The 25,711-nt window shown below is 42.8% G+C and overlaps 1 protein-coding gene across 8 annotated transcripts in view; it reads right to left on the reverse strand.

Annotated features, from left to right (window-relative positions):
- Positions 1-25,711, reverse strand: part of plekha5 (pleckstrin homology domain containing, family A member 5) — a 248,798-nt gene that overhangs the window by 179,105 nt on the left and 43,982 nt on the right. The window contains exon 4 of one of the 8 annotated variants that reach the window (XM_078243209.1): positions 2,148-2,230. The exons of the other annotated variants lie outside the window; for them this stretch is intronic. Within the exon in view, the coding sequence (XP_078099335.1) occupies positions 2,212-2,230 (19 nt within the window). The 3' untranslated portion in view covers positions 2,148-2,211. Of the gene's footprint in view, positions 1-2,147; positions 2,231-25,711 lie in introns of those variants that run through there. 8 annotated transcript variants of the gene reach the window in all.

Raw genomic sequence — 25,711 nt, forward strand, 5'->3', positions numbered from 1 at the left:
TTGGATTTATTTACCCACTTTAAAAAGATTTAATGGATTGGTGACGAGACAAAACCAATTTAGGACATTGCAGGGAGAAGTTACAGCGGTCTGAACCAGCCCGGAGGCTCAAAGAGCGCCCGCAAGCACGGTGTATGGTCGAGCGACCTAGAGAGTGACTGAAGAGAGCGAGCGTCGTTAACAGAACAGTGAATGAAGCAATCTCACTATCACGTACGTTATCCACATTCATATATGCACGCAACGAATGATATCCAGCTACAAAAAAAGCCTGAAAGTCAGAAGTTAGGACGAAAGTACAAAGAGTCGTTGTGCTATGCAGATGATACACATCTCGTCGTATTGGTGTAAACTGGCAGGTTTCAGAACCTCGCAGACCGGCTCGTTGCAAGTAGCTGCAAGTTTACACTCGTCTGGTCCAGAATCTTTGGTCTGAACTGGGCTGTACGCCTCTGCAAAGATTCGACTGTGAGACTTGCAGTCAAATCAGGCTACATCCGTCAAAGCATGGAATATTCAACTATTCGGGGACACCCCTAGAAAAAAACCTAACACTTTCTTCAGGAAGGGTGCCTAAACCCCCAGCCAAATATGCACACGTTAGTCTTCCACAAAGCCAGGGAAGGCCCTGCTGCGCAGTTTCCTCTCTAGAGCTGCATAACTAAATCTCATTTCCACCAGCAACAGGTTCCACCCTCTAATATTCATTTTTCTTCTTTGTTTCTGCTCATCCTTTTCTTTCTTTGATCCAGTAGTGACGCTCATCTCAAGCAATCATTTGGTCCCACCCTGTTTTGTTCTTCTTCTTTCTCTCTTCCTTTCTTTTCTTTTGTCTCCCCCCCCCCGCCCCCTTTTCAGTTTTTATCCTTTCATTCTAAGTCTCATTTTCTATAATCAACGGATTCTACTTTTGTCTTTCTTCCATCACACTTTCCGCATGTCTTTCTCTCTCTCTGTCTCATAATCTCTGAGTGGCTCCTCTTGAGGTTGGGAACCAAAAGAAAAACATAGTCCAGAAATGAGGGGGGGGGGGGAAACCAGTTCTCCTGTTACACTGCTGACCTGCAGCCGCCCAGATGGAAGAGAAGATAAACACATATATCGTGACACACAGAAAGACGTTCTCTGTGAGGCTGACATCACTGAGTTAACATGAGGACACTCCCGGCCGGAGGACACCGACTCCACACACACACACACACACACACACACACACACACACACACACACACACACACACACACACACACTGCTCTGAGTTCAGCCTCATATGGAGTGCTGTGTGTTTGCTGGGAAATATCTGAAAGCTTTCAGAAATGTTTTGGAATGGAAGACGAGCCATTCCTCCGGCTGCCAGTGGGGAGAGACGATACGAATCCGCCCGGCCACAGATGGAAAAGTCAATAATAATGTTTCATATGTTCATTTTCTCTGCTGATAAAGTAATATGTGCAAGGTCGCCGTGGTCAGGCCATCTATGCCGAGTAAGAGAAAAACAGACTCGGCCTCAGTCCTCTGTGAACAACGCCAGTTTATCTTCCCCAACTCTGAGAGCAGCTGATGTTTGGTACTTACCCTCCTTGCCTTGTATTGTTCCGTCCTTGTCTCTGAGATCGGGCGCCAAAACTGGTGCAGTTTCAAACTTAGTGAGGGAATACACAGCACCTGGCCTTTAGCTGGGATAGCAACGTAGTGTATCCTCAAGGACAGTGTGTGTGTGTGTGTGTGTGTGTGTGTGTGTGTGTTACGGATGATATGTGAGTTCAAGGCTGACACACAGACAGCAACTCAGACCAAACATCACAATCAGGGTCTCTTTGCTCCCTTTACTCCCGGTCCAAACATAGCACACTCCTTCACTGACTCCTTAGCTTTATCTCACCGAAACCAATTTTCCTCGACACACGGAGTCGTTGGAGCCAACTTGGACATTTCTTCACTTGGAGACAAAGTGAAAAAGGGCAATATGGCTGTCAAAATTGGCCGTTTGAATATTCATTCTAAAAAACCATAGTGGTTTGAATGTATATTCAAGTATCTATTTTTGCGCGTTATGTCCATTGGAGGGTAGTCTATATCCACGATGTTCCACTTCTGGACTGTTGCTGACGGAAGTTCCACCGGTTTTCACTCATTTAGGTCGGATGTCCGTCCCCTTCCTCTGTCTCTGTGTTGGCGTTCTAACCTCTGGTGGATTTGTGAGGACTATGGTTAACTGCTCCTCAGATCTCTGCAGGGTAAATCCAGACAGCTAGCTAGACTATCTGTCCAATCTGAGTTTTCTGTTGCACGACTAAAACTACTTTTTAACGTCCACATGTTCCACCAAAACAAGTTCCTTCCTGAGGCTATTTAGCAGAGGCACCGTGGCTCCGTCCGGCGCTCAGCACCACCCAAGACAATTGGGATTGGTTTAAAGAAATGCCAATAAACCAGAGCACGTTTTTCTCCCATCCAGGAATGCTGTGTGGACTAGCCAGACCTTCCTCTGCAGCTCTGTGGAGGAAGGTCTGGCTATGTGAGACTAATTAGAGGGCAAACCAATACAACGGGAGACATAAGTAATTGGGTAACGTTAGTCCTCTGGCCTTCTCTTTGGAGCGTGCAGGAGACAGGACAGGCTGTATATATTGCTCACTAGGCTATGTGTAAATTTAGTTGCAATTGATTCCATTCAACAAAAATTCCAAGTTATAATTTTCAACGATCTGAAGCCAAAGCAGACAGTCAGAGGGACTTAAAATTGGCAAAAGCGACAAATAAATGAGCGGAACCTCCATAAAGCAGAGCTGCAGATTCACTGATAATTCAGTGTTGGTTCATCACCAAATGGGAATTATTGGTTATAGAACAGAGTAGGGCTGCAACAACGAATCGATAAAATCAATACAATTTGATTATTAAAAGGCAACGAATTCCATTATCGAGTCGTTGTATCAATATGCCACTCAGTCGCGGAGATAAAAAAAATAAATTGAGTTGAGCGCAGAGCGGAGCAGTGTGAAAGAAAAGAAAAAAGAGCAGAGGGGGGGTAGAGGAAATACGGAGAGAGATTAAATAGGAAAGTATATAAATAGGTGGATTGATACAAAGGTAAACAAATTAAGTAGTAAATGAAATGTACGCATGGACAGGTCTATATAAATGTATGTTTATGTATATACTGTATGTACGTGTGTGTGTGTGTGTGTGTATGTGTATATCTTCGATTAATCATCTATCATGTATCACCTGAATCTCTTCTATGTAAATATTTGTTTGGATCAGTGAGCCAAGTTTAGTTTGTTTTGTTTGGATACGTTTTGTCTATTTTGGCTTGTTTTTTGTTGCTGCCTCTGAAAATGTCCTATGCTGTCATATTTTGAAAATCAATAAACACATATCTATAAAAATAGAAGCAAATTAAAAATACCATAGGTCACATTTGTTTGATTAAATGATCATTTTTGGTATATTTAATGGCATAATAATTTATTTAAGAAGTCATTTATTAATTTTTTGATGTTGGCAGCTTCAGTCCTCCATACATGGTTCACTTTTGTCAGCTTGCATGAAATTCAAACACCCGTCCTGGACAAAACTCCTAAAGCAGGTGCCGCAGCATCTTTTTCACCACCATAACTTTGTGCAAAGCTAGCATGTAGCGAGGGCATGTGGTTCAGAGATAACTGAGCTAGTCTGCTTCCTTCCTGTGTCTGTCCTCTGAAGGAGACACAGTATACAACACTGATACAAACTTCCTGTCCAAGGCGGCCAGGCTTGTCTTCCTTCAATCGTGTGCCGATATATTCACATTCCACCCCGCCCAACCATTTAACACAATACTTAGGAGACCTGTATCATAAAAAGAGGACATAACTCAGTTATTATTAGAAAGACAGAAGGAGGGCATGTCACGTTCACTGTTTCTGTTCCTCTCTCTCTCTCTTGCACACATAAAATAAAATCTTCCTGCCAAAGTCTCTCAGCACTGGGAGAGAAAACACACAAGAACACATCCTCTCTTTTTTTTTTTATGTTTTCATGCTTTTCAAGCGCAAACAATTCAATGTCTCCTCTCACACTGTGCTGAGTGGGAGGACGAAGCCAGTCTTTCAGGTTCAACATAAACACACACACACACACACACACACACACACACACACACACAAACAAACAAACAAACAAACAAACAAATGTGCAAGCTCAGATTGGCAAGAGCAACCTGACAAACACACTCTGGCACAGACAGCACCGCAATGCAAATCTGTGGGCCCCCTGCAGTCGAGTAGGCCTCTGTTATTTCTCCAGCAAGTTTCCTTTAAAGTCCATGATCATACCTGCTCTTTCTCTACCTGAGGGATGTTATGTCATGAGCCATTTCATCTAAATACTGAAGATCCTGATTTAAAACTAGGGATGTCCCGATCAGCTTTTTTGGCCCCAGATCCTGATCCGATTTTAAAAATATTGAACATGTGCCGATACAGAGTCCCGCTCGGATACTTTCGTATTTGCTCAGATAATAGAGTCTTTTTTTGTTTTTGTTTACAAAAATAACTGAGCAAACAAAGTAACTTAAATATGTCTTAAGCTTAATACATTTAACTTAGTGCAGCAAAATGTGTCTTTTCTCTCAACACCACAACAGTTCTCTTTAGAATCCTAGCAAACCCCCAACCAAAGAATAAACAAGGTTTTAAAGGTGCACTATGAGTTCCTGCATGGTTTCAGCGTGATTTCATTTTTGTCTCAAATCGTAGTCATCTCTCCTTGATCTGCTAGCTGCCTGCCCCCTGAACACACCGTGAAAAAGCACGGGTCGTAAATGTCAAACAAACACTAGGGGCACAGGATAGACACCAAAATACAACAAACCACGTTCCAGCCAATCACAGACAAGATGGTTGGGGGAGGGGGTGGGGCTTAGTGACTTAGTCATGACAGTTACGGAAACATGGGGGGTTTTGTTTGGAATGTACCTGGAACGTCAGCAGAAGAGACCATGCAGGAACTCATAGTGCACCTTTAAGTTCGCCGCTGGACAACAGAAACTAAACTCAGTGACGCCTCTTGCGCCTAATAGTTAATCTTTGATTTTCTTCTCGTGTTTAACTCCGATGTCAGCTCCAGGGAATAACAGCCTGTAGGCTGGTTTCCTGGTGGAATCACAGAAGAAGGGTGGAGAATTGGCGTACTCAGCCTCTGTAATAAACGGATGAAAGAAATACGGACTTTCTTACTCGTTGCCAAGGGCTGACAAGCTACGAGACACTCTCTAGACAGACGCTGGTGAGTGGCCGCGCGACATTTTGAGTTAAAGTGCCGGCATCCAGGCAGTGTGCCTGTGGGCCAGGGTGTGTGTGATTAAAGGCAGCGATCACTACAAGCCGATGTAAATGATCGGAGAAAGGTAATATGGGTGAATGCCGATCCCCGACTAGTTAAAAAAAAAAATATCGGCTCCAATCCGACACTTGCGAACGGGATCGGGCTATCCCTATTTAAAACCATTAAACTGAAAGGCTAAAATGATTGATATGATGTAAATGAAAGTTTGAGTGGAAGAATGTAACTCCTGACAGTGACGTGACACGACAGATTTAGCAGATTTAGGGTTGTGTTATAGCCCTGCCTGTTTTTCAAAGATTATTTTTTTGGGCATTTTAGGCCTTTATTTGTATAGGACAGCTGAAGACATGAAAGGGGAGAGAGAGGGGTAATGACCCGCAGCCGGTCTATATATGGGCGCGCACTCGACCAGGTGAGCTACGGAGGCCCCAAGCCCTGCTTGTTATTAAATGTTTTTATGAAATATCTGTTTTGACTGCTTGATCATATCACCGTATTATTTACAGCCATGCAAGCCACAAATTCAAGCTTGGCGAACCGCAGGAGGCCCGCGAGCCGTGTAATCAATAACACTGGTCTAGAGAGAAGAGCTTTCACTATTAGATTTGTGGGAACTAAAGAGACACTGGCAGTACAGCTGCAGAGAGCAATTTAACCACACAACAGACAATTTTCATTTCTGTCCTGCCATCTCGTTACGCACAGGTACTTAAGCATCCGAGCCTGCAGCACCAGACTCACCGTGACCCGTGAAAGTGATGTCAGCAAAAAAACTTAACGTATCCATGTATTGTGTTAATCTGAGTCTCACCACAGAGTCAGTCACTGGTGCAACCAAATCATCTGTCACATTAACACTACTGGATTATAAAGTGAAATTGTTTGGTGAATAATGTCCTTTACTTACAGACCATGGCCACACACTTCAAACATACACACACACATACACACACATTTAGAGAAGCCCCAGCACACTGCTACACACTCTCACATAGATGTGACCTGACTTTAAAAAACGACATAAAATCAGCAGCGCTGCAACTAACAAAGCCACTACTTCTCCCCCACCATGCACCAGGGCTGAGCACTAGAGATGTTCTGACACCGATACCAGTATCACAAAAGCCTCCGATACCGCCTAAAATGCTGGTATCGGCGAGTACCAGAGTTTATGATTTTAAAAACAAAGATAGAAATCATTTCACATCCATACAGAGATAGTAATATACAGCAGTTAAAACATAATTGAAAAAAGAATTGGGGGTGGCAGTAGCTCAGTCCACCCTTGTTGGACAACATGTCCTTCAAACCGAATGACAAAGCACATTGTTTGTCACTTACGTCCAAAATTGTTTGTACATGTGGCTTTTAGATCTTTGTTTGACACCATGGACTGTATATTAATGGACAGAGCATGTGTGACGTCACCCATTGGTCTGTGGAGATCTGCTATGAGTCGTTGAGTTTGCCGTTACGGTGCAGCCATCCTGGTTGGGATGTGATGATTTTAGGAGAGAGGGAGGAGTCATTACACTCTACGTTACGTTACACACTTTCACTGGCAATCACATCATAGCCACGCCCTAAAACACCCCCTGCTTTATCGCCGATTTTAAAATCAACGAGACCATAATTCAAAAAGTGAACCTCATTCTGTGTTGCAGAAGACTTCAAACTAGCGATTGAGACCATAAACTCATTATGAAAATGTTTACTGAGGTAATAAATCAAGAGAGAAGTGGGTCACTTTCTCATAGACTTCTACAGAAACTGATCTCCTTTTGAAACCGCATGTGTCGCCCCCTGCTGGAATTCAGATAGAAAGCAGGTTTAAGGAGACTCCCCCTGCTGGAATTCAGATATAAAGCAGGTTTAAGGAGTCTCCCCCTGCTGGAATTCAGATAGAAAGCAGGTTTAAGGAGTCTCCCCCTGCTGGAATTCAGATATAAAGCAGGTTTAAGGAGTCTCCCCCTGCTGGAATTCAGATAGAAAGCAGGTTTAAGGAGTCTCCCCCTGCTGGAATTCAGATAGAAAGCAGGTTTAAGGAGTCTCCCCCTGCTGGAATTCAGATATAAAGCAGGTTTAAGGAGTCTCCCCCTGCTGGAATTCAGATAGAAAGCAGGTTTAAGGAGACTCCCCCTGCTGGAATTCAGATATAAAGCAGGTTTAAGGAGTCTCCCCCTGCTGGAATTCAGATATAAAGCAGGTTTAAGGAGTCTCCCCCTGCTGGAATTCAGATAGAAAGCAGGTTTAAGGCACTTCCACATTTGCAGCACTTCGCCGAACCGGATGCGTTGTCCATTAATATTAACAGTCTATGTTTGACACCCGTCTGTCACGTGACACTCCCCTTGCAAGCTGTAACCACGGAAATCCACCAGACACAGATGCACGGCGTTCTGGCTGTGCCGTGGTCGTGTTCCCTGGTCCGCCATGCGGGAACATCTCAGAAGCGAAGCGTTTTGCCTGCACATTTTGTTGTTTGGTTATTTTTCCTGGATATTTGTGCTTCTACCATAAAAGTAAGTAGACTACATAGTTAAATGGTTTCTTCCATTTAGTCCAGTTACGAACAACACAAATCAAATATGTGTGGCCGGGGTTTAGTTGTTAAAATAGTAAAGTGGTGTGATATATGGTCGAGAGTCTTCGTGGTGTTTATAATGTTCTAGCCCAAGGGTGTCAAACTCAACTTCACTAAGGGCCAAAAAATGCAAGAAAAACACATACACATTTTAATCAAACGCTAACATGACGTTCAAACAGCACCATGGAAACCTGGTGCCAATCCTCGTGCATGGAGATGGGACTAAATGCTAAGACAGTCCACTGTGAAAGTCTAGTCTGGTTAATGACGACTGATGCACTTCTGTGCCTTGCCTTCTCTATTCATTCCTCTTCGGAGCAGACAAAGCACTTTGTCCTCACTTCTTTTTGTTATGCAAGGCTTTAAAAGCATTGTTGGCTGCAGGCTAAAAGACTTTAACATTCATCTTTCACCCATGGAGCCTTGCATTTTTGGGGCTGTATGATGTGGCGATTTAGATTAGTTTCTCAGTCTTATCCTCATCAACACATCTCTGATCGCATCCATCCTCTCTTTCTCTCTCTCTCTCTCTCGACCACACCCTCACTACGCTCGCACTGACTTACTCCAGAAAGGACCCACGCTGCTCTTATGACACCATGTTTCCATCCAAACATTCTGTGATAATTGTGGTTAGAAAAGATGGATGGAAGCGACAACTCCAGCATAACACCGCTGCACCTGTAAGGGACACACACATAGGGTTGGGTACCGAAACCCGGTTCCTACTCAACCAGTAGGAATCGGACCGGATTAGAATGCAAATTTCTGTTCCTCATTTTAGTTCCACTTAATGTGTCGACTGAAATATTTTCGCTCCAAAACGGTAAAAATATCTAGTCTACTGTAAGCTAGCTACCGTAAATGTAGGCTACTTTTAAAATGCCGTATTTTTCCTCTGGGCTCCCCAAAACGGACGTAAAGGCCTTTCTTTGATGTCATTTTTCAGTTTTTCAAGAATCGTTTTAGGAATCGGAAAAGTTTTAAAAAGTACCGGTTCGGCATTGACACAACGATACCCAACCCTATACTCCCAGCTATAAATGTAGAAAGCCGTTACTGACATATTCATTATCTTACTTGGTAAGTAGTCTCGCATTGCCAGACCTTCCTCCACGGCGCTACGGAGGAGGGTCTGGCTAGTCCACACAGCATTCCAGGATGGGAGAAAAACGTGCTCTGGTTTATTGGCATTTCTTTAAACCAATCACAATCGTCTTGGGTGGTGCTAAGCGACGGACAGAGCCACGGTGCCTCTGCTAAATAGTCTCAGGAAGGAACTAGTTTTAGTCGTGTAACAGAAAACTCAGATTGGACAGATAGTCTAGCTAGCTGTCTGGATTTACCCTGCAGAGATCTGAGGAGCAGTTAACCATAGTCCTCACAAATCCACCAGAGGTTAGAACGCCAACACAGAGACAGAGGAAGGGGACGGACATCCGGTGGAAAAAAGGACATACAGTGGAATTTCTGGCGGCAATGAGGCAATCCCGGAAGTGGAAGGTCGAGGATATAGACTACTTGATAAGCAACAAATACGCTCTCATTTGAGCTGATCCTGAAGAACCGGTCCAACAGCAGTGAGGTCTCTGGAACCTTGCTCGCAGGTGGACACTTTATTTACCCCGCTGACCAATACGTAACGTATTCACTTTCTATTTGTTGTCAGGTTTGTAACAAGGTCAGGTTTGTTAAATTTCCGTGATTGTGGAATCTGACAACTATGCAAAATAACCGCGGACAGCTCTCAGATAACCACAATGAGACGCTTATGTAAATACAGACAGGCCTACACACACACACACACACACACACACGCACACACGCACACACACACACACACACACACACACACACACACACGCACACACACACACACACACACGCACACACACACACACACACACACACACACACACACACGCACACACACACACACACACGCACACACACACACACGCACAAAATGTAACTGCCTCTTCCTTCCTCCTCAATGCACACACGCAGCACAAACTGCTCACACACATCTGGAACACTGTAAATATTATGGCAAGCTCATGAAACTTGTAATTTGATTCCAGCAAACACAATCTCCTCGGTTTCACCGTCTCACAGCGCGACTGCACACACATCTTTGTTTCACTGCCGATGCACTGTCCAACACATCGCTCTCACACGGTATTCTTTCTCGTTCATCAGCGGCCATGCAGAATACTTGATTGTGATTGGCTGAAGGATGTTTGTAAGGCTGCTGGTTTCATCCGTTCTCATACTGGTTGCCGTAGAAATGTTTAAATGTATAGCGTTTTAAAGCGGGTACTGCCCCAAGATGTTAATCAGAAAGCTTTTATTGTCTAAGCCAGGGCCAATAATCAGTCTATCCCTATTCCAAACCAAATGGGTCAGAAGTGTTTCCAAATGTTTCCGATTTAGAGGCTCCCGAACGCCAGAGCAGGGGAAATGAGAAGGGGAACACCAGAGCAGGGGGAATGAGAGGAGGAAACACCAGAGCAGGGGGAATGAGAGGTGGAACACCAGAGCAGGGGGAATGAGAGGGGGAAACACCAGAGATGGGGGGAATGAGAGGGGGAAACACCAGAGCAGGGGGAATGAGAGGGGGAAACGCCAGAGCAGGGGGGAATGAGAGGGGGGAAACGCCAGAGCAGGGGGAATGAGAGGGGGAAACACCAGAGCAGGGGGAATGAGAGGGGGAAACACCAGAGCAGGGGGAATGAGAGGGGGAAACGCCAGAGCAGGGGGAATGAGAGGGGGAAACACCAGAGCAGGGGGAATGAGAGGGGGAAACACCAGAGCAGGGGGAATGAGAGGGGGAACACCAGAGCAGGGGGAATGAGAGGGGGAAACACCAGAGCAGGGGGAATGAGAGGGGGAAACACCAGAGCAGGGGGAATGAGAGGGGGAAACACCAGAGCAGGGGGAATGAGAGGGGGGAATGAGAGGGGGGAACACCAGAGCAGGGGGAATGAGAGGGGGAAACACCAGAGCAGGGGGAATGAGAGGGGGGAACACCAGAGCAGGGGGAATGAGGGGGGGAAACAACAAAGTAGCAGGTGTGTATTAAGGTAACTCACAATTATTTGAAGTAGAGTTACCATACGGAGGATATTTCATTCATCATACTTTTGAAAGCAAAGCCACACCCTTGGAGGGATATTAGCAGGATAATCCATGGGATTATGTAAAATAATAAATACAGAGAAGGCTTCTTATTAAATAATTATCGCTAGAAAAGCTTTTATTTCCTTCACAAAAAAAAAAAACAAGACAAAATGGCCCAAAATTCTTTGGGTTTAGAAGATATTGAAGCTAAAGGTCATGATTTCTTTCTTTCTTGATCCTTCCAACCAAAACTCTAAGAGTAGTATATTAGTTTATTAGCAGGCCTAGTATAAAGAGTAAGTCCATTGCTGTAGGGCAGCAGCTAACAATTCTTTCTAGTATTGATTCATCTATATCACGTGTCAAACTCAAGGGCCGCGGGCCGAATCTGGCCCCTCGCAGATTTAGATCCGGCCTGTGTATCAAATTATGCCCGCCTACTTGTGCGCCAAACCAATAACACAGAAAAATGTTTTCCATACTGCAATTTACGTGACACTCAAAGCAGAAATTGGCAGATTTACTGACTCTGAGACTCAGAAACTCCCCCAGAATCAGTTTTAATATTCAGACCTGCAAATGGATGGATGGATGGATGGATGAATGGATGGATGGAAGATAGATAGATTGTTTTTCTTGATTTGCTAAACTCTATGATGGTTAAGGAACCTTTTTGCTGACCTTTGTAGGGCTTTATGGCGACCGAAGTGCGACAAAATTTCACCCTTGGTGAAAATGAGTTTGACACCCCTGCCCTATACTGTGGCTTTATAAAGCAGTTATACAGCCAATGCCACAGCTGTGTCACAACAGCATGATCTCTGCAGGCGGACAGCTGCACAGGTTAAACAGTGACGCTGCCATTATGTCAGAACACATTGAGCCTTTTCATTGCCTGCTAGTGAGAGGACCACCATGCATACAGTATTGTGTCGTGAGACATTACGAAAAGGGTGGATGCTCTGGAACTTTGCAGATGATGAACATGTCACGTGAGTGTCAGCCTGAATGAGTTTACACACTCTGACACCCCTTCCGAATGCGTTGCCATGGCAACACATGCACACACTCACCGGGCTCTGACACTTCTCTCTATCTATCTATCTGTGTGTGTGTGTGTGTGTGTGTGTGTGTGTGTCCATGTGTATGTGCGAGAGAGATAATAGGTGGGTAAGGACAGAGAGCATGACTTCTTTCCCAAACAAGACTACGACCACCACAGATGAAAATTCAAGTATACACAGACACACACACACACACACACACAGTCACACACACACACCAGGTGACACTTTCTAGAGAGAACATCCACAAACTTCTTTCTCATTCTCATTCTCACACAAAAATCTGCAGCTGCGTGTGTGTGCGTGTGTGTGTGTGTGCGTGTGTGTGTGCGTGTGTGTGTGTGTGTGTGTGTGTGTCTCCAGGGATGCTGACGAGACGTGAGAGCAGATGAGTGCTGGGAGCTGCTGCTGTGTTTGTCTAAGTTAGGGAGGGTGGGTGGGTGGGTGGACACACACACACACACACAGAGTTCATGTCACTGCTTGCCACACAACAAAGCTGCTCTGTAACTGCCCTGTTTATGTTGAAGTGGTGACTGGAACTCTTACGGCGTCTCATGACTGCTGTTAAGAGGAGTCTGGGATGGTTTTGTTTATGTGTGTCAAAGGTTTTGAGATATCCGTTTCTGAGATTTCTGCCCCCACCCCAGTAGAAAGGAGGTGGTTTGTGCTGCAGACAGCATTGACACATTTTAATTCAAAACATGTAACTGCAACATCTCTTTCCATAAACAATGCCCCAATCAGGATGGAATTATGATCTCCAAAGATGCATGTCTTTATCTACCTGCCTGTACGCTTATCAATAGGGATGGATGCCAATATTAAAATATTCGTATATTCGTGCGATGGGTAGGTCATATCAAATAGGACAGTCATGTAATGTTAATTCGTTACAGCCCTACTTATGCATCTTAACTTCGTTAAAGGACACGTATTATATAGGTTTTCAGGTTTATTCTTGTATTTTGGGTTTCTACTAGAACATGTTTACATGTTCCAAAAACACTTAATGTTCCTCAGACTGTCCATGGCTGCAGCACCTGTATTCAACCTCTGTCTGAGACGCTCTGTTGGAGCACCTGTCTCTTTAAGCACCCCTCCCCAAAAAGCCCAGTCTGCTCTGATTGGCCAGCGTGTCCAGATCTCTGAAGTCTCCGCAGCTGTGCTATGCTGTCGCTGCATGTGTACAGTCCATTGCAGATAGAGAGTGACTGCAGCGGAGTATATAGCAGGACTTTATACTGTGAAGAATCACCGATAAAGGCTTCTAAACCAAATAATACACAACCGGACATGTTCCAGCAGGAATGTGACCCAAAATTTGGGAGAAATTAACATCATTGGCAGCCAAGATTACAGCGTGCAGTTTTTGTTAAAGAAGGAAAGGAAATCGCAATACTCAATACTACTGAATCGCAATACTTCTGGAATCGCAATAAATGAAAATCGCAATACAAATTGAATCAGCATCCATGTATCGGGAAAGAACTGAATCGGGACTAAAGCATATCATCCCAGCCCTGGTGCGTACTATACAATAGAATCCTGCCGGTGCCACTGTATCTGGCGTTAGCATGTGGCTACATTTTGGCTACATGTGGCAGGGTATGTAACCTAAACACATTAGCCTGCCTGGAGCAGATGACCATATATGGAAACCTGGCTCAGTATGACATCATACGGAGCAGAGTAGAAAAAACTGTTGAAAGCAGAGCGTTCAGAACAGTGGGAAATCTGAGGGTTTGGGCTCACAGGGATTTCTTTTAAATAGACTTCCCTCATTATTTGAATCTTTGGCCACGTTTAACATGAACATCTGACATTGTAACATTATAGAAATGACAGAAAATACACAAAAGCAAAAAAGGTCTCCTTTAAAAAATCCCTGAACTGTCCCTGTCTGCCTAGACTTGGGTTCTTCCCTCGTTGCCTCACAACGCCACTGAAAAGATAGATGCTGATATAAGGGTGTTTCTGCAGCTGTGTATACATGTGTCTTGAGTCTTTCTCCCGAGCGATAGGATTAAAGGAGACGCTGCCCTTTTGAACTCCCATGTTTTATGCCACACTCAAAATTCAGTCTTAATTGCCTTTTCAAATCTCTAAGGCTCTGCCACTGCATCGAGCATCAGCGCAGCACAGCAGCCGGTGTCGTCATTTTTTCATTCGCCCACGTCTCATCTGCCCCCCCCCCCCAACACCCACAGACACGCCGACACGCAGAGAGGACAGCGACGTCACTTCAGAAACGCAGAGAGACAAAAATCTGCATCTTTGAATCCAGTTCTAGACGGAGAATGTGAGACGGCGTAATGGGAAAATGAGGTGACAGAACGGAGAGAAGGTGGATAAAAAGGGGGGGGAAGACACACTCTGCATGCTGAGCGTTCAGCTCCTAAATCTGCTGCGGCTCTTATTAGAGAGGCAACACAAGGTTCACTGGACACACATTAGCTGACAGTTCATATAAGGGACGAGAGGCATTACAAATACATGCAGTGGGATTAAAATACACAGCATTCTGAGATACAGAAAGGCGGGCGTCACCATGGACCAAATGTAATCTCTAAACCAGGGGTCTTCAACGTTTTTTAATATAGGCCAGCAAGCTTTAGGAATTTATATTTACTAATAATATGTTGGATTCACATTAAGACTTTTTAATTTTTGAAAGAAAAGGGAAAAAAAGAACAATAATTTGGAGGCCCCCCTGGATTGACTCTGAGGACCCGCTAGAGGTCCCGGACCCCCTGTTGAAGATCCCTGTTCTAAATACTGCGACTTATCCTGACAGGGTCAATTTAGTTGCTCAACCTCGACTACATTTCAGCGACGTACGTTTAGGGATCATGATACCAGTTGGTCAGAGTTTTTGCTATCTTGCCTATTGTTAATAAAAAACATGTTACTCACTGGAGGAAGTCTGTTTTCTTTTCTATATTTTCTTACAAACTCCATAAAAAAGTCCAAAAGTAGCAGTCTGACTCTCAACACCGACTTCTCTACCATGGCTGCAGAAGATATCGGGTTTTTATCGTCATCGCCATATCAACTGCCACAATAAACACATCGTGAAAGACACTCAGAGATTTCTCTTTGTGTTAGGTGAAAGAAAATATCAGTGGAAAACTGCACTTTATAATGTACCTGTCCATTTTTTAAGTGGTGCCTTTAATATTCAATTCAATGTTTGTTTTGTTCAATAAAAGAATGCTTTTTCCTTTCATTTGCTTTAAATTCAACAAGCAATTTGTTGTATTTTAGCACAATACTGAAAGAAACAGAAATATCTGTTTATTTTTCGCAACTAATATCGTTATCGCAATATTCAACAACTTTGCGGCATATCACATATTTTCCTCATATGGTGCAGCCCTACTCTCTATTCTGTCTGTGGCTCGCAGCTCCAGGCCCACTGGTTCCTACTGAGGACCAACATCTTCAATTGCACCTCACAAATATATAGTTTTAAAAAAACAAATCTCAGTAATTTCCTAAAATAGCTGGTCACTGTAGTTTTTAATCAAACGTTACTCAAACAGGAGGAAGTAGTGCATTTGTTGGGGACTACTTTCATTAATCCACATTGGATGTTGTTTAGTGAGTATCTGCGGCAGCATGATGGTGTGTGTGGGACTGAGTCAAAATAAAACACAGTGTGTTTATGGTAATGAAGGAACATGTCACCCATAGCAACAGTGTGGATCACTGAGTTTGTATGATACTTCAGGCTGTGACACACACACAATACTTGTTATGGGTGCAGTATATACATTCACTGCTGGTTTGAGTCTGAACATGGGATTTGTTGACTATAAGAGAAATACAGAATATCTCCATACTTATTATTTAAAGGGCAACTTTTTGTTTTTTAACCTGGACCCTATTTTCCTGTTTTTGTGTCTAAGTGACTGATGGGAACAACAGTCTTTGACATTGGTCCAGTATTAAGTGAGATCGCTGCAGTCGGCAGCAGAGAAACAAGCTACAATGTGAGTTAATAGATTAAAATTAATTGTCCAGCTTGTATTTACCTTCAAAAAGTGCTCGTTTTGCCGCTGACAGACTCTAAGTGTCTGACAACATTATGGAAAGGATTTCTAAGGAGGTCAACCTTTCTGTTAAAGAGTAAGATCCTTTTTATAAACATAAAAACATCCGAGAATTTGCTTTCTCTAAACCCACCAGACTCCATGTGAATAAACAGTAATTTTAGCATCGTAAAACACACTTCATTCAAAGTCAACAGAAACAAAATAAAACTATGAAAAGCCGTTTTGGGTCGTCGTTCCACTTTTCCAACCATCACAACTCTAGTTTTGGTTGAAATAAACACATAGTTTACTGATTTACATGTGAAAATATGCTGGCTCTATACACGCTAAAAGTATTGGTTTTTTAAATGGAGTCTGGTGGGTTTAGCACAAGTGATCTCAGAGCTGTTTCTGGTTAAACAGAAAGGTCTTAAAGTGGTTTTAAAGGTCTATCGCTGTAGGGATCCTTTCCATAATGTTGTCAGACACTTTTTTCAATATTAATCTGAGCCTGTCAGTGACAAAAACAGAACTTTGAGTGGACCAAACTGACAATGCACATTTTCTCCGTAGGGTTACATTGCAGCCCGGATTATGGCTGCTAGTCTCAGCGGTCTCACTTAATACTGGACCAATTTCAAAGATTGTTGTTCCTATCAGTCACTTAGACCAAAAAAAGAGATGGGGAAATAGGGTCCAGGTTGAAAAAAAAACGAAATCACTGTTTAAGTGATCACAAAGGCAGTTCTAACTCTTTGTATGGCTCCGGACTATCTGAATGCAGGTACTGTAGAGGCTGTCAGAGTTACTGTCACACAGCTGCAACACACTGCTAGCTTCAGAAAACATTACTGCATGATGATGCAGCTTTTAATAATGCAACATTTATCTTATATCACAGAACTCATATATCATGCAGCTCAATACATTAAGCGACGTCATGCCTCAATGCATGAATATGAGGAGAAACCTCTAATTAAGGGCAGAAACTCGTGATTATTTTCGTTGTTTGTGAAATATTTTCACGATTCTTTGTTGTTGTTTTTTTTCCAAATTTGCAGACACTTGTGAAAAATGTCATTACCATTTCCAAGACCACAAGGTGATGTCTTCATCGCGCTTATTCTGTCCAACACACCAATCCGAGATATTCCATTTTCAATGATATTAAACTGAGAAAACAGTCAGAGATAATTAATCATCAATATTGTTGTTGACTTTCTGTCAGGTGACCTATTGATTTATTATTTATATCGTTAATTGAATGGCAATGCTTGAGAAACGTGAACTAAAAGCTCCACACACACGCAAACACACACACACACGCGCAAACCCACACACACACACACACACACACACACACACACACACACACACACACACACACACACACACACACACACACACACACACACACACACACACACACACACACACACACACACACACGTCCAGGCCCAGATCAATAGAAGTGCTTCTCTCAGCAGGCCCGCCAGGCTCCAAGCCTGTGTAGCTGCTCTGCTCTTTAATGATCACTAATTAGACAGCAGTAAAACAGCAGTTGACGACCAGACAAAGGCGACGGGCTGTTCAAAGTTGGACAGATCCGATCCTGCAGTTTCTGGGACCAGAGTGCCAGAAGGCTTTCATTCTAAAACAGCGCAGGGACAAAATAGTCTGCTGTTTGCTGCTCAATGGCTCAAACCACTGATAACTATAGAATCAAGATGAAATGCTGCTATTTCCTACGGAAAGTGAAAACTAATGAAAACACGGACTTAACGCGTAGATTACAGTTTCATTTGCATGTCAGGTATCAGTCAGTGTAAAAAAACTGTCGACGTCGACTTCAAGGCGGCGCTGCCACCGTCAACTTCAAGGCACCTAACCTTAACCCTAACCATAACCATTGGCTAATCATAGTGCCTTCCAGGCAGCGCTGCCTGGAGGCGACGCTGGGGGCTTTAAACACCAAACACCATGAAAATAACAGAAAGAATTGGTGACATCTGAGATATGTCAGTGGCAGACCTACCACATAAACACAGACGCACTCCAACCGATAGCGACATCTAGCTGCTCAAGGCAAATAAATACAGGCATCAAAGTACAATTTGGCAGTCAAAATGGTGCGAACAGGGAAAGGGAAACGTGCTTTGTGTTCAATCACCTTTAACAGGGAAACTTTTGTGTGCCTAATACCCCTTTCCCACCGATGGCTCAACCAGGGTTGAACAAGTTTTGACTGTGTGTTAGAAAGGGTTAACTCGCGTTGACCGACTCAGGTCAAGAGGTGGGTGGATTTCAATGTGAATTGCACACAACCAGGGCCTCAACAGCCGGGGCGGGACAAATGATGTCATTGGTTGGAAATGGGGGCAAACGGATGTGACACAAATGACCGATACTAGAGTAGCCGACTTCCTTGCTGCACAGGTATGAATGAAATGCAGAGGAGAGTCTGTCTCCACAAAACCATCTGTTGAGTGTTGATTGAGTGTGATGGTCATTTGTTTGTGCTTTAGAACGTAACCGCTGTGAAACAATCAGAAATGGAGTGACAATGATGGAAAAGGTTCATCCTCTGGGTAGCATGAATTTGGTCAGTAAATTTCATGTTGATCTGCTCATTAGAGATTTTCCTGTGTAGACATTAAAATACTGGCCTGATGCTTGCTACAAGAAAGGTCTGGGGTGGCATAAATCTGTTAGGAATCACCCTCTGGGGAGCATGAATATCCACAGCAGATTTTATGGCTGCAGCAATAGACCAGGGGTCTTCAACGTTTTTTGAGCCAAGGACCCCTTAAAAAAACGTGGCACAGTGAATCCTTAGGATGAACTGTATCTGTGGATGGCTACCTTAGTGACTACCTTACCTATGGGCCAGTAAGCTTTAGGAATTTCTATTTGCTTATGTTGGAATCATGTTAAGACTTTTTAATTGTTGAAATTTCGAAAAATACGTTTCAGTCTCAGACCTTATTTTACCAATTTACCTGATGAAGGTCTGAGACTGAAACGTTGTATTTTTCTAAATAAATTATTGCTTGCATAATGGTCAGTGTGCAGGACTCTTCTCTAAGCTTCTGATCTGCTACTTTTGATCATATCTTACACACCTAATTGTTGAAATTAAAAACAAAAAAGAACAATAATTTGGAGGCCCCCCTGCATGGACTCTAAGGACCCCCTAGGGGTCTGGACCCCCTGTTGAAGATCTCTGCTCTAGAAGAAGGTATTTTTTTCCAAATTAATGACATCACCATCCGGCATTGCTGTGTTTTTGGGGGAAAAACTAACTCCTGTCGTGTCTGCCAGGGACAGAAAACACATCCCACTACAGATCTTCAAGCCAACGTTAAAGAGTTACTGGATGATTAAGGCTTTGATAAGCAACTGCTTTAGCAGGTATTTATATGCTAACAGCTTAGCTAAGAACACAATCCTACATTCATATTCCTTTGTTTTGATGCTCTTACCCTCTGGTTTTATAGTTTTGATATTTATTGATCGAAGGATGGCTGACTAAGCATTAATCCACTTTTTCTTGCAGTTTTACACAGTAAAGGCATATTCCATCTTGGGAGCTGCCCACTACAGCAGCCTGCTGCAGCTGCCAGAGGTCAAGAGTCTTGCTTCTGTCTACCTGTCTGCTTGGCTCTCTCTCTCTCTCTCTGTGTCTCTCTCTGTCTCTCTCTCTCTCTCTCTCTCTCTCTGTCTCTCTCTCTCTCTCTCTCTCTCTCTCTCTCTCTCTCTCTCTCTCTCTCTCTCTGTGTCTCTCTCTCTCTCTCTCTCTCTCTCTGTCTCTCTCTCTCTCTGTGTCTCTCTCTCTCTCTGTGTCTCTCTCTCTCTCTCTCTCTCCATATAAGGTGTTGTGTCTGCGGAGACATGCCAGTTTTAATGGACTGCATATACACACAGGGAGCAGAGGGGTGAGTGAAGAGATGGGGGAGGGGGGGAGCGAGGCACAGAATACAGGGGGACGTTTGACAAGAAAGAGAGAATGGAACAGCCTGTTAATTAATTTAAGCTCCAAATTCCACTCAATCCAGCCATCAGTCAGTGAAATGCAGATGTCAACATCTAGCAAACACTCAGCTATCAGACCAACAGCCTTGTTCTTGAAGCTGTGGAGAAGGACTTTTTTTCCACTGTTTGGATGCGACGCTGTGTGAGCCAAACAGACATCTGATGGTGGCTTTACAGAGTACAATTTGATCTTCTGAAGTCTATGTCTTCAAAAGGCAAGAAGCAGCAACTATTTTTCAATGTTGCACAGTTCAAAAGTCATTACTTGTTCTTATCAACAAAAACTAACATCTACAGTACATGGGGCTGACTAAAGACTTGACTTGGAAGTGAGTGAATCGCCACTGCAAAGTTAACACCCAGGCAACCACCAGGGTTGAGTGCCTTAAGCCAATGATTCCCAACCAGGCCCACCCATGGGGTACTGCTGCTGTTGCCAGGGGGTACGTGGAAAGATTGTGGAGCAAAAAAATTGATTAAAAGAATACATCAGCGGTAACACCTGAACACTAGATGTTGCAGTTATGTGAGTGCTTGAAAAGCAATGGATAAGCAGCTGAAATGGTTAGCTAAAAGTAGGCCTACAGACAAAACATTTCAAATAATTACCTGAATGTAATAGATACACGGTTGAAGCATTCAGCAATCTAAGTATTGACAGCTCAACAACAGTATGAAAAAATGAACACTATCCACTTTCATATAATGAACAGTGTTAGACATTTGGAACATACATTGGGAATTGATGAAGGAGTACGCGAGTCCATGTGACAGGGCTGGGTGGGGTACCTCAGACCAAAAAGGTTGGGAACCACTGCCTTAATGACCCGTTTGGACTACTGCAATGGAGTTCTGTCTGGGGTCCCTAGCTAAACCCTAGACAGGCTCCAAAACTCCATCACCAGGGTCCTCACCCACACCAAGACCTGGCAGCATATCCCTCCAACCCTCATCCACCTTCACTGGCTTTTTTCTCCAAAAATGATCTTATTTTCACAAGTTATGGTCTCCATTTCAACGTCTTCCATTATGTCTCATTGGGACTTGATCTTGGATCTGCAGGCTTTGCTGTCTCACACCATGGCCTGTGCTGCTTGCTTGGCTCACCTCTGCTCCACTACTTCACGCTCCAAAAATCTGATAACACAAACTTATTAGAATTCTGAAGGAGTCAAATAGCTTGTTACAGGACATTCGTCTGACAAATCAGTGAAATCTGAGGTTTTTACATACACAGAAAAAACAAACATTTACTTAAAGAAACCCAAACCCCAGGGTTTAAAACAGTATTACAGGAAACCTATAGCTGTTTATTATTCTATGTTAGAAACCCTAGTACAGAGTGGGGTTATATTAGGCTATATGCCAACGACAGCATTTAAACATCCACCTATATCTAGCCATCATACCTTTCAACTTATGACAACTGTTCCTTTGTATTAATGCAGTTCATCTTAAGGTGCGTTTCATTTCAGAAGCCATCATCTTTGTCGCACCGCATTTCACAACTGGATATGTCCAAAGAGCTCGACAAGGCTGACCCATTGCAAAGGTTTGCTCGAATGTATCCAAACACTCGATGACACATCTGGTGTATCCTTTGCAGCTCTCAGTATCCCCACAGTCTACAGTGTGCTGGTCACTTGTTCAGCTTTGGTTTCTGTAAAGGCTTAGGGCAAGAAGTTCTCATGCTTACAGAGGAGGTGCAGGTTCAGCCTTTAGTCCTTTGAAGGTCAGACATAAGTAGGCCATGCCATTCAAATTTGAAATTTGGTCCCGGAACATGTATGCATGTATTGAAAAAAGTGCAGAGAAAGGCGCTATATAAATGCAGTCCACTTACCATGATAGAGTAGACGCCGGAGAGCGAAAGAGAGGTTTATGAATGACAGTGAAGTTTATAAGCATTTAGTATTTGAACTCAACCTTGTTCTAATGTTAAACCTAAACACAAATACTCATTTTCCTATTGTTATTCATTATGATGACTAATGTGAGCCTTTGAAAACCTGCCGAAGGGAAGCATCCCAGTTGAACAGGTCAGAGCAGGCCCCATACCTTGTGGATTTAAACTATTACACAATTCTCCACATTGTGGTCTGACCTTAAACCCACAACGTCTAGACTATTGTAACGAGCAATCCATTTCCTAACAAGATAACAGCCAAGTCATTTTCAGTCAGGTTGAAATGACATACCTGACATGATAAGGGGCACCTTTTTATTTCCCAATAAATCCTGCACGGAACTAAATGAGAGAGGGGTCATGACACCAAAACCTCATTTACTACTTTCCTTCATTCTTTTCCTCTTCTCCTGGAAGTCATGGCTGTGTGTGATCAAGTGAGGGGGAGAGGCCCTCATCCGCTTCAACAATACAAATATCTCTGCATGTTTGTGTGCAGTGGCCAACAGAAGCATTTCTGTCTGACAGCCAGACACAGGAAGAAATGCTAGCAGAATTACTGGTTGGCCTGTCTGCTTTGTTTACACATAGTTTACATTCTGCAGCACACAGGAGCCGTGGGGACTCTTCTGCAAAGGACAAGAGGCAGACTCGAAAACTAATAACCCCTACTTCAAACCAGACTCAAGATGTAAAAGGTCCATACAATAAGTGCCCATCTATTAAATCTACACCCACTCCAACCTCTGTCTCAGCGTTGCAGTCCTCAGATCTGGCTGTCCTCTTGGTCCCACAAACTCTTAGGCAGACTAATTTAATAAACAAAAATACTTTTCAAGTAGCTTTTTGGTTTTTTTTTGTCATTGAGTGGTGACTGACCACTAGGTTTAGAATAGAGCTGAACAATTTGGGGCAAAAATGTTATGTTTTTTCTGTCAGACATTGCGATTCCGATTTTTTGCTACATATTGCACCTTCTACAATCAAGTTAAATAAAGTAATAAACATAAATGAAAGATCCACTAAAATAGGACATTTATGTAAATATTCTGTGATATGTAACATTATTCCAGCATTTATCTTATTAAAAAACAGTGAATATAATAATGAAAAGAGAAATAAAATATGTAAAATCAAACGTTACACCAAACATTCTAGCTGCTACATAAGCTACTAGTTCACACATTTCCCAATAGCATTCGGGTAATGGAGCAATTTAAAGGTCCCATGACATGCTGCTTTTTCGATGCTTTTATATAGGCCTTAGTGGTCCCCTAATACTGTATCTGAAGTCTCTTTTATATAGACCTTAGTGGTCCCCTAATACTGTATCTGAAGTCTCTTTTATATAGGCCTTAGTGGTCCCCTAATACTGTATCTGAAGTCTCTTTTATATAGACCTTAGTGGTCCCCTAATACTGTATCTGAAGTCTCTTTTATATAGGCCTTAGTGGTCCCCTAATACTGTATCTGAAGTCTCTTTTATATAGGCCTTAGTGGTCCCCTAATACTGTATCTGAAGTCTCTTTTATATAGACCTTAGTGGTCCCCTAATACTGTATCTGAAGTCTCTTTTATATAGACCTTAGTGGTCCCCTAATACTGTATCTGAAGTCTCTTTTATATAGACCTTAGTGGTCCCCCTAATACTGTATCTGAAGTCTCTTTTATATAGGCCTTAGTGGTCCCCTAATACTGTATCTGAAGTCTCTTTTATATAGGCCTTAGTGGTCCCCCTAATACTGTATCTGAAGTCTCTTTTATATAGACCTTAGTGGTCCCCTAATACTGTATCTGAAGTCTCTTTTATATAGGCCTTAGTGGTCCCCCTAATACTGTATCTGAAGTCTCTTTTATATAGGCCTTAGTGGTCCCCTAATACTGTATCTGAAGTCTCTTTTATATAGGCCTTAGTGGTCCCCTAATACTGTATCTGAAGTCTCTTTTATATAGAGCCTTAGTGGTCCCCTAATACTGTATCTGAAGTCTCTTTTATATAGGCCTTAGTGGTCCCCTAATACTGTATCTGAAGTCTCTTTTATATAGGCCTTAGTGGTCCCCTAATACTGTATCTGAAGTCTCTTTTATATAGGCCTTAGTGGTCCCCCTAATACTGTATCTGAAGTCTCTTTTATATAGGCCTTAGTGGTCCCCTAATACTGTATCTGAAGTCTCTTTTATATAGGCCTTAGTGGTCCCCTAATACTGTATCTGAAGTCTCTTTTATATAGGCCTTAGTGGTCCCCTAATACTGTATCTGAAGTCTCTTTTATATAGGCCTTAGTGGTCCCCTAATACTGTATCTGAAGTCTCTTTTATATAGGCCTTAGTGGTCCCCTAATACTGTATCTGAAGTCTCTTTTATATAGACCTTAGTGGTCCCCCTAATACTGTATCTGAAGTCTCTTTTATATAGGCCTTAGTGGTCCCCTAATACTGTATCTGAAGTCTCTTTTATATAGGCCTTAGTGGTCCCCAGATACTGTATCTGAAGTCTCTTTTATATAGGCCTTAGTGGTCCCCTAATACTGTATCTGAAGTCTCTTTTATATAGGCCTTAGTGGTCCCCTAATACTGTATCTGAAGTCTCTTTTATATAGACCTTAGTGGTCCCCTAATACTGTATCTGAAGTCTCTTTTATATAGACCTTAGTGGTCCCCTAGATACTGTATCTGAAGTCTCTTTTATATAGACCTTAGTGAGATATGTAAGGGCCTAGAGCCAGTCCCACAATGAGCTTTCCTTAGGATGTGCCATTTCTGTGTCTGTAGCTTTAAATGCTATTGAGGAGGGGGGGGGGGGGGGGGCCTTGACTAACTTCCACTGTGCTTGTTTGTTTGCTCCTCATGACATCATAAAGAGAAGATTCCAGATCAGCCCAGGACCTTTAAGAAAAAACATGTGAAGTGTCCAGTGTCAAGCTATTTTATACTACATAAGTAGTGGGGTAGAATGACCAAACCCATCAGAATGTTCAATTTTCTCTTGAGAAGAAAAGGTCTTAAGGTACACCACTAAATAATAAGTGCATTTGTTTATTAACGCTGGATGGGATGTAAATGTGTTAAAGGGATAGTTCAGATATATAAGGGTTGTATGAGGAACTTACCTACAGTAGATGGCGGTCGTCAAGCCCCCAGTATGGAGCAGCAGGCAGGAGTACAGACACCGAACGGGGGCAGCAGGCATATGGCAAGCTGTTTTAACATTTAATCGAACCCGGTCCTATCTGTAATTACATTTTAGATATCCATAATATAATTTCTTCTAGGAAGAATTATATTCCTGCCAGACAGAATGGTAATTAAAGATATCCACAGGAACATTCTTACTAGCAGAATTTCTTATCTGGATATCTAGAACTGTGATTGGAGTAGTCAAAACTAAATTTAAATCCTTAAAAAGTATAAGTGGCCGTTTTAACATTTAATAGCTAGACTGGACATTTTTTGCAGATATCCATAATTCAATTCTTCTAGTCAAAAAGAACATTTCAGATATCCACAACGTCATTCTTCCTGGTACAAATGACATCACTTCTGTCATTTATGTGTATTGGGCTTTTCATTTCAGATATCCACATCATTCTTCCTATCCAGAATGAACATTCTCAATAAAATTACAATTACAATT

The sequence above is a fragment of the Sander vitreus genome, chromosome 23 (genome assembly GCF_031162955.1).
Source record: "Sander vitreus isolate 19-12246 chromosome 23, sanVit1, whole genome shotgun sequence".
In the NCBI taxonomy this organism is placed as follows: Eukaryota; Metazoa; Chordata; class Actinopteri; order Perciformes; family Percidae; genus Sander; species Sander vitreus.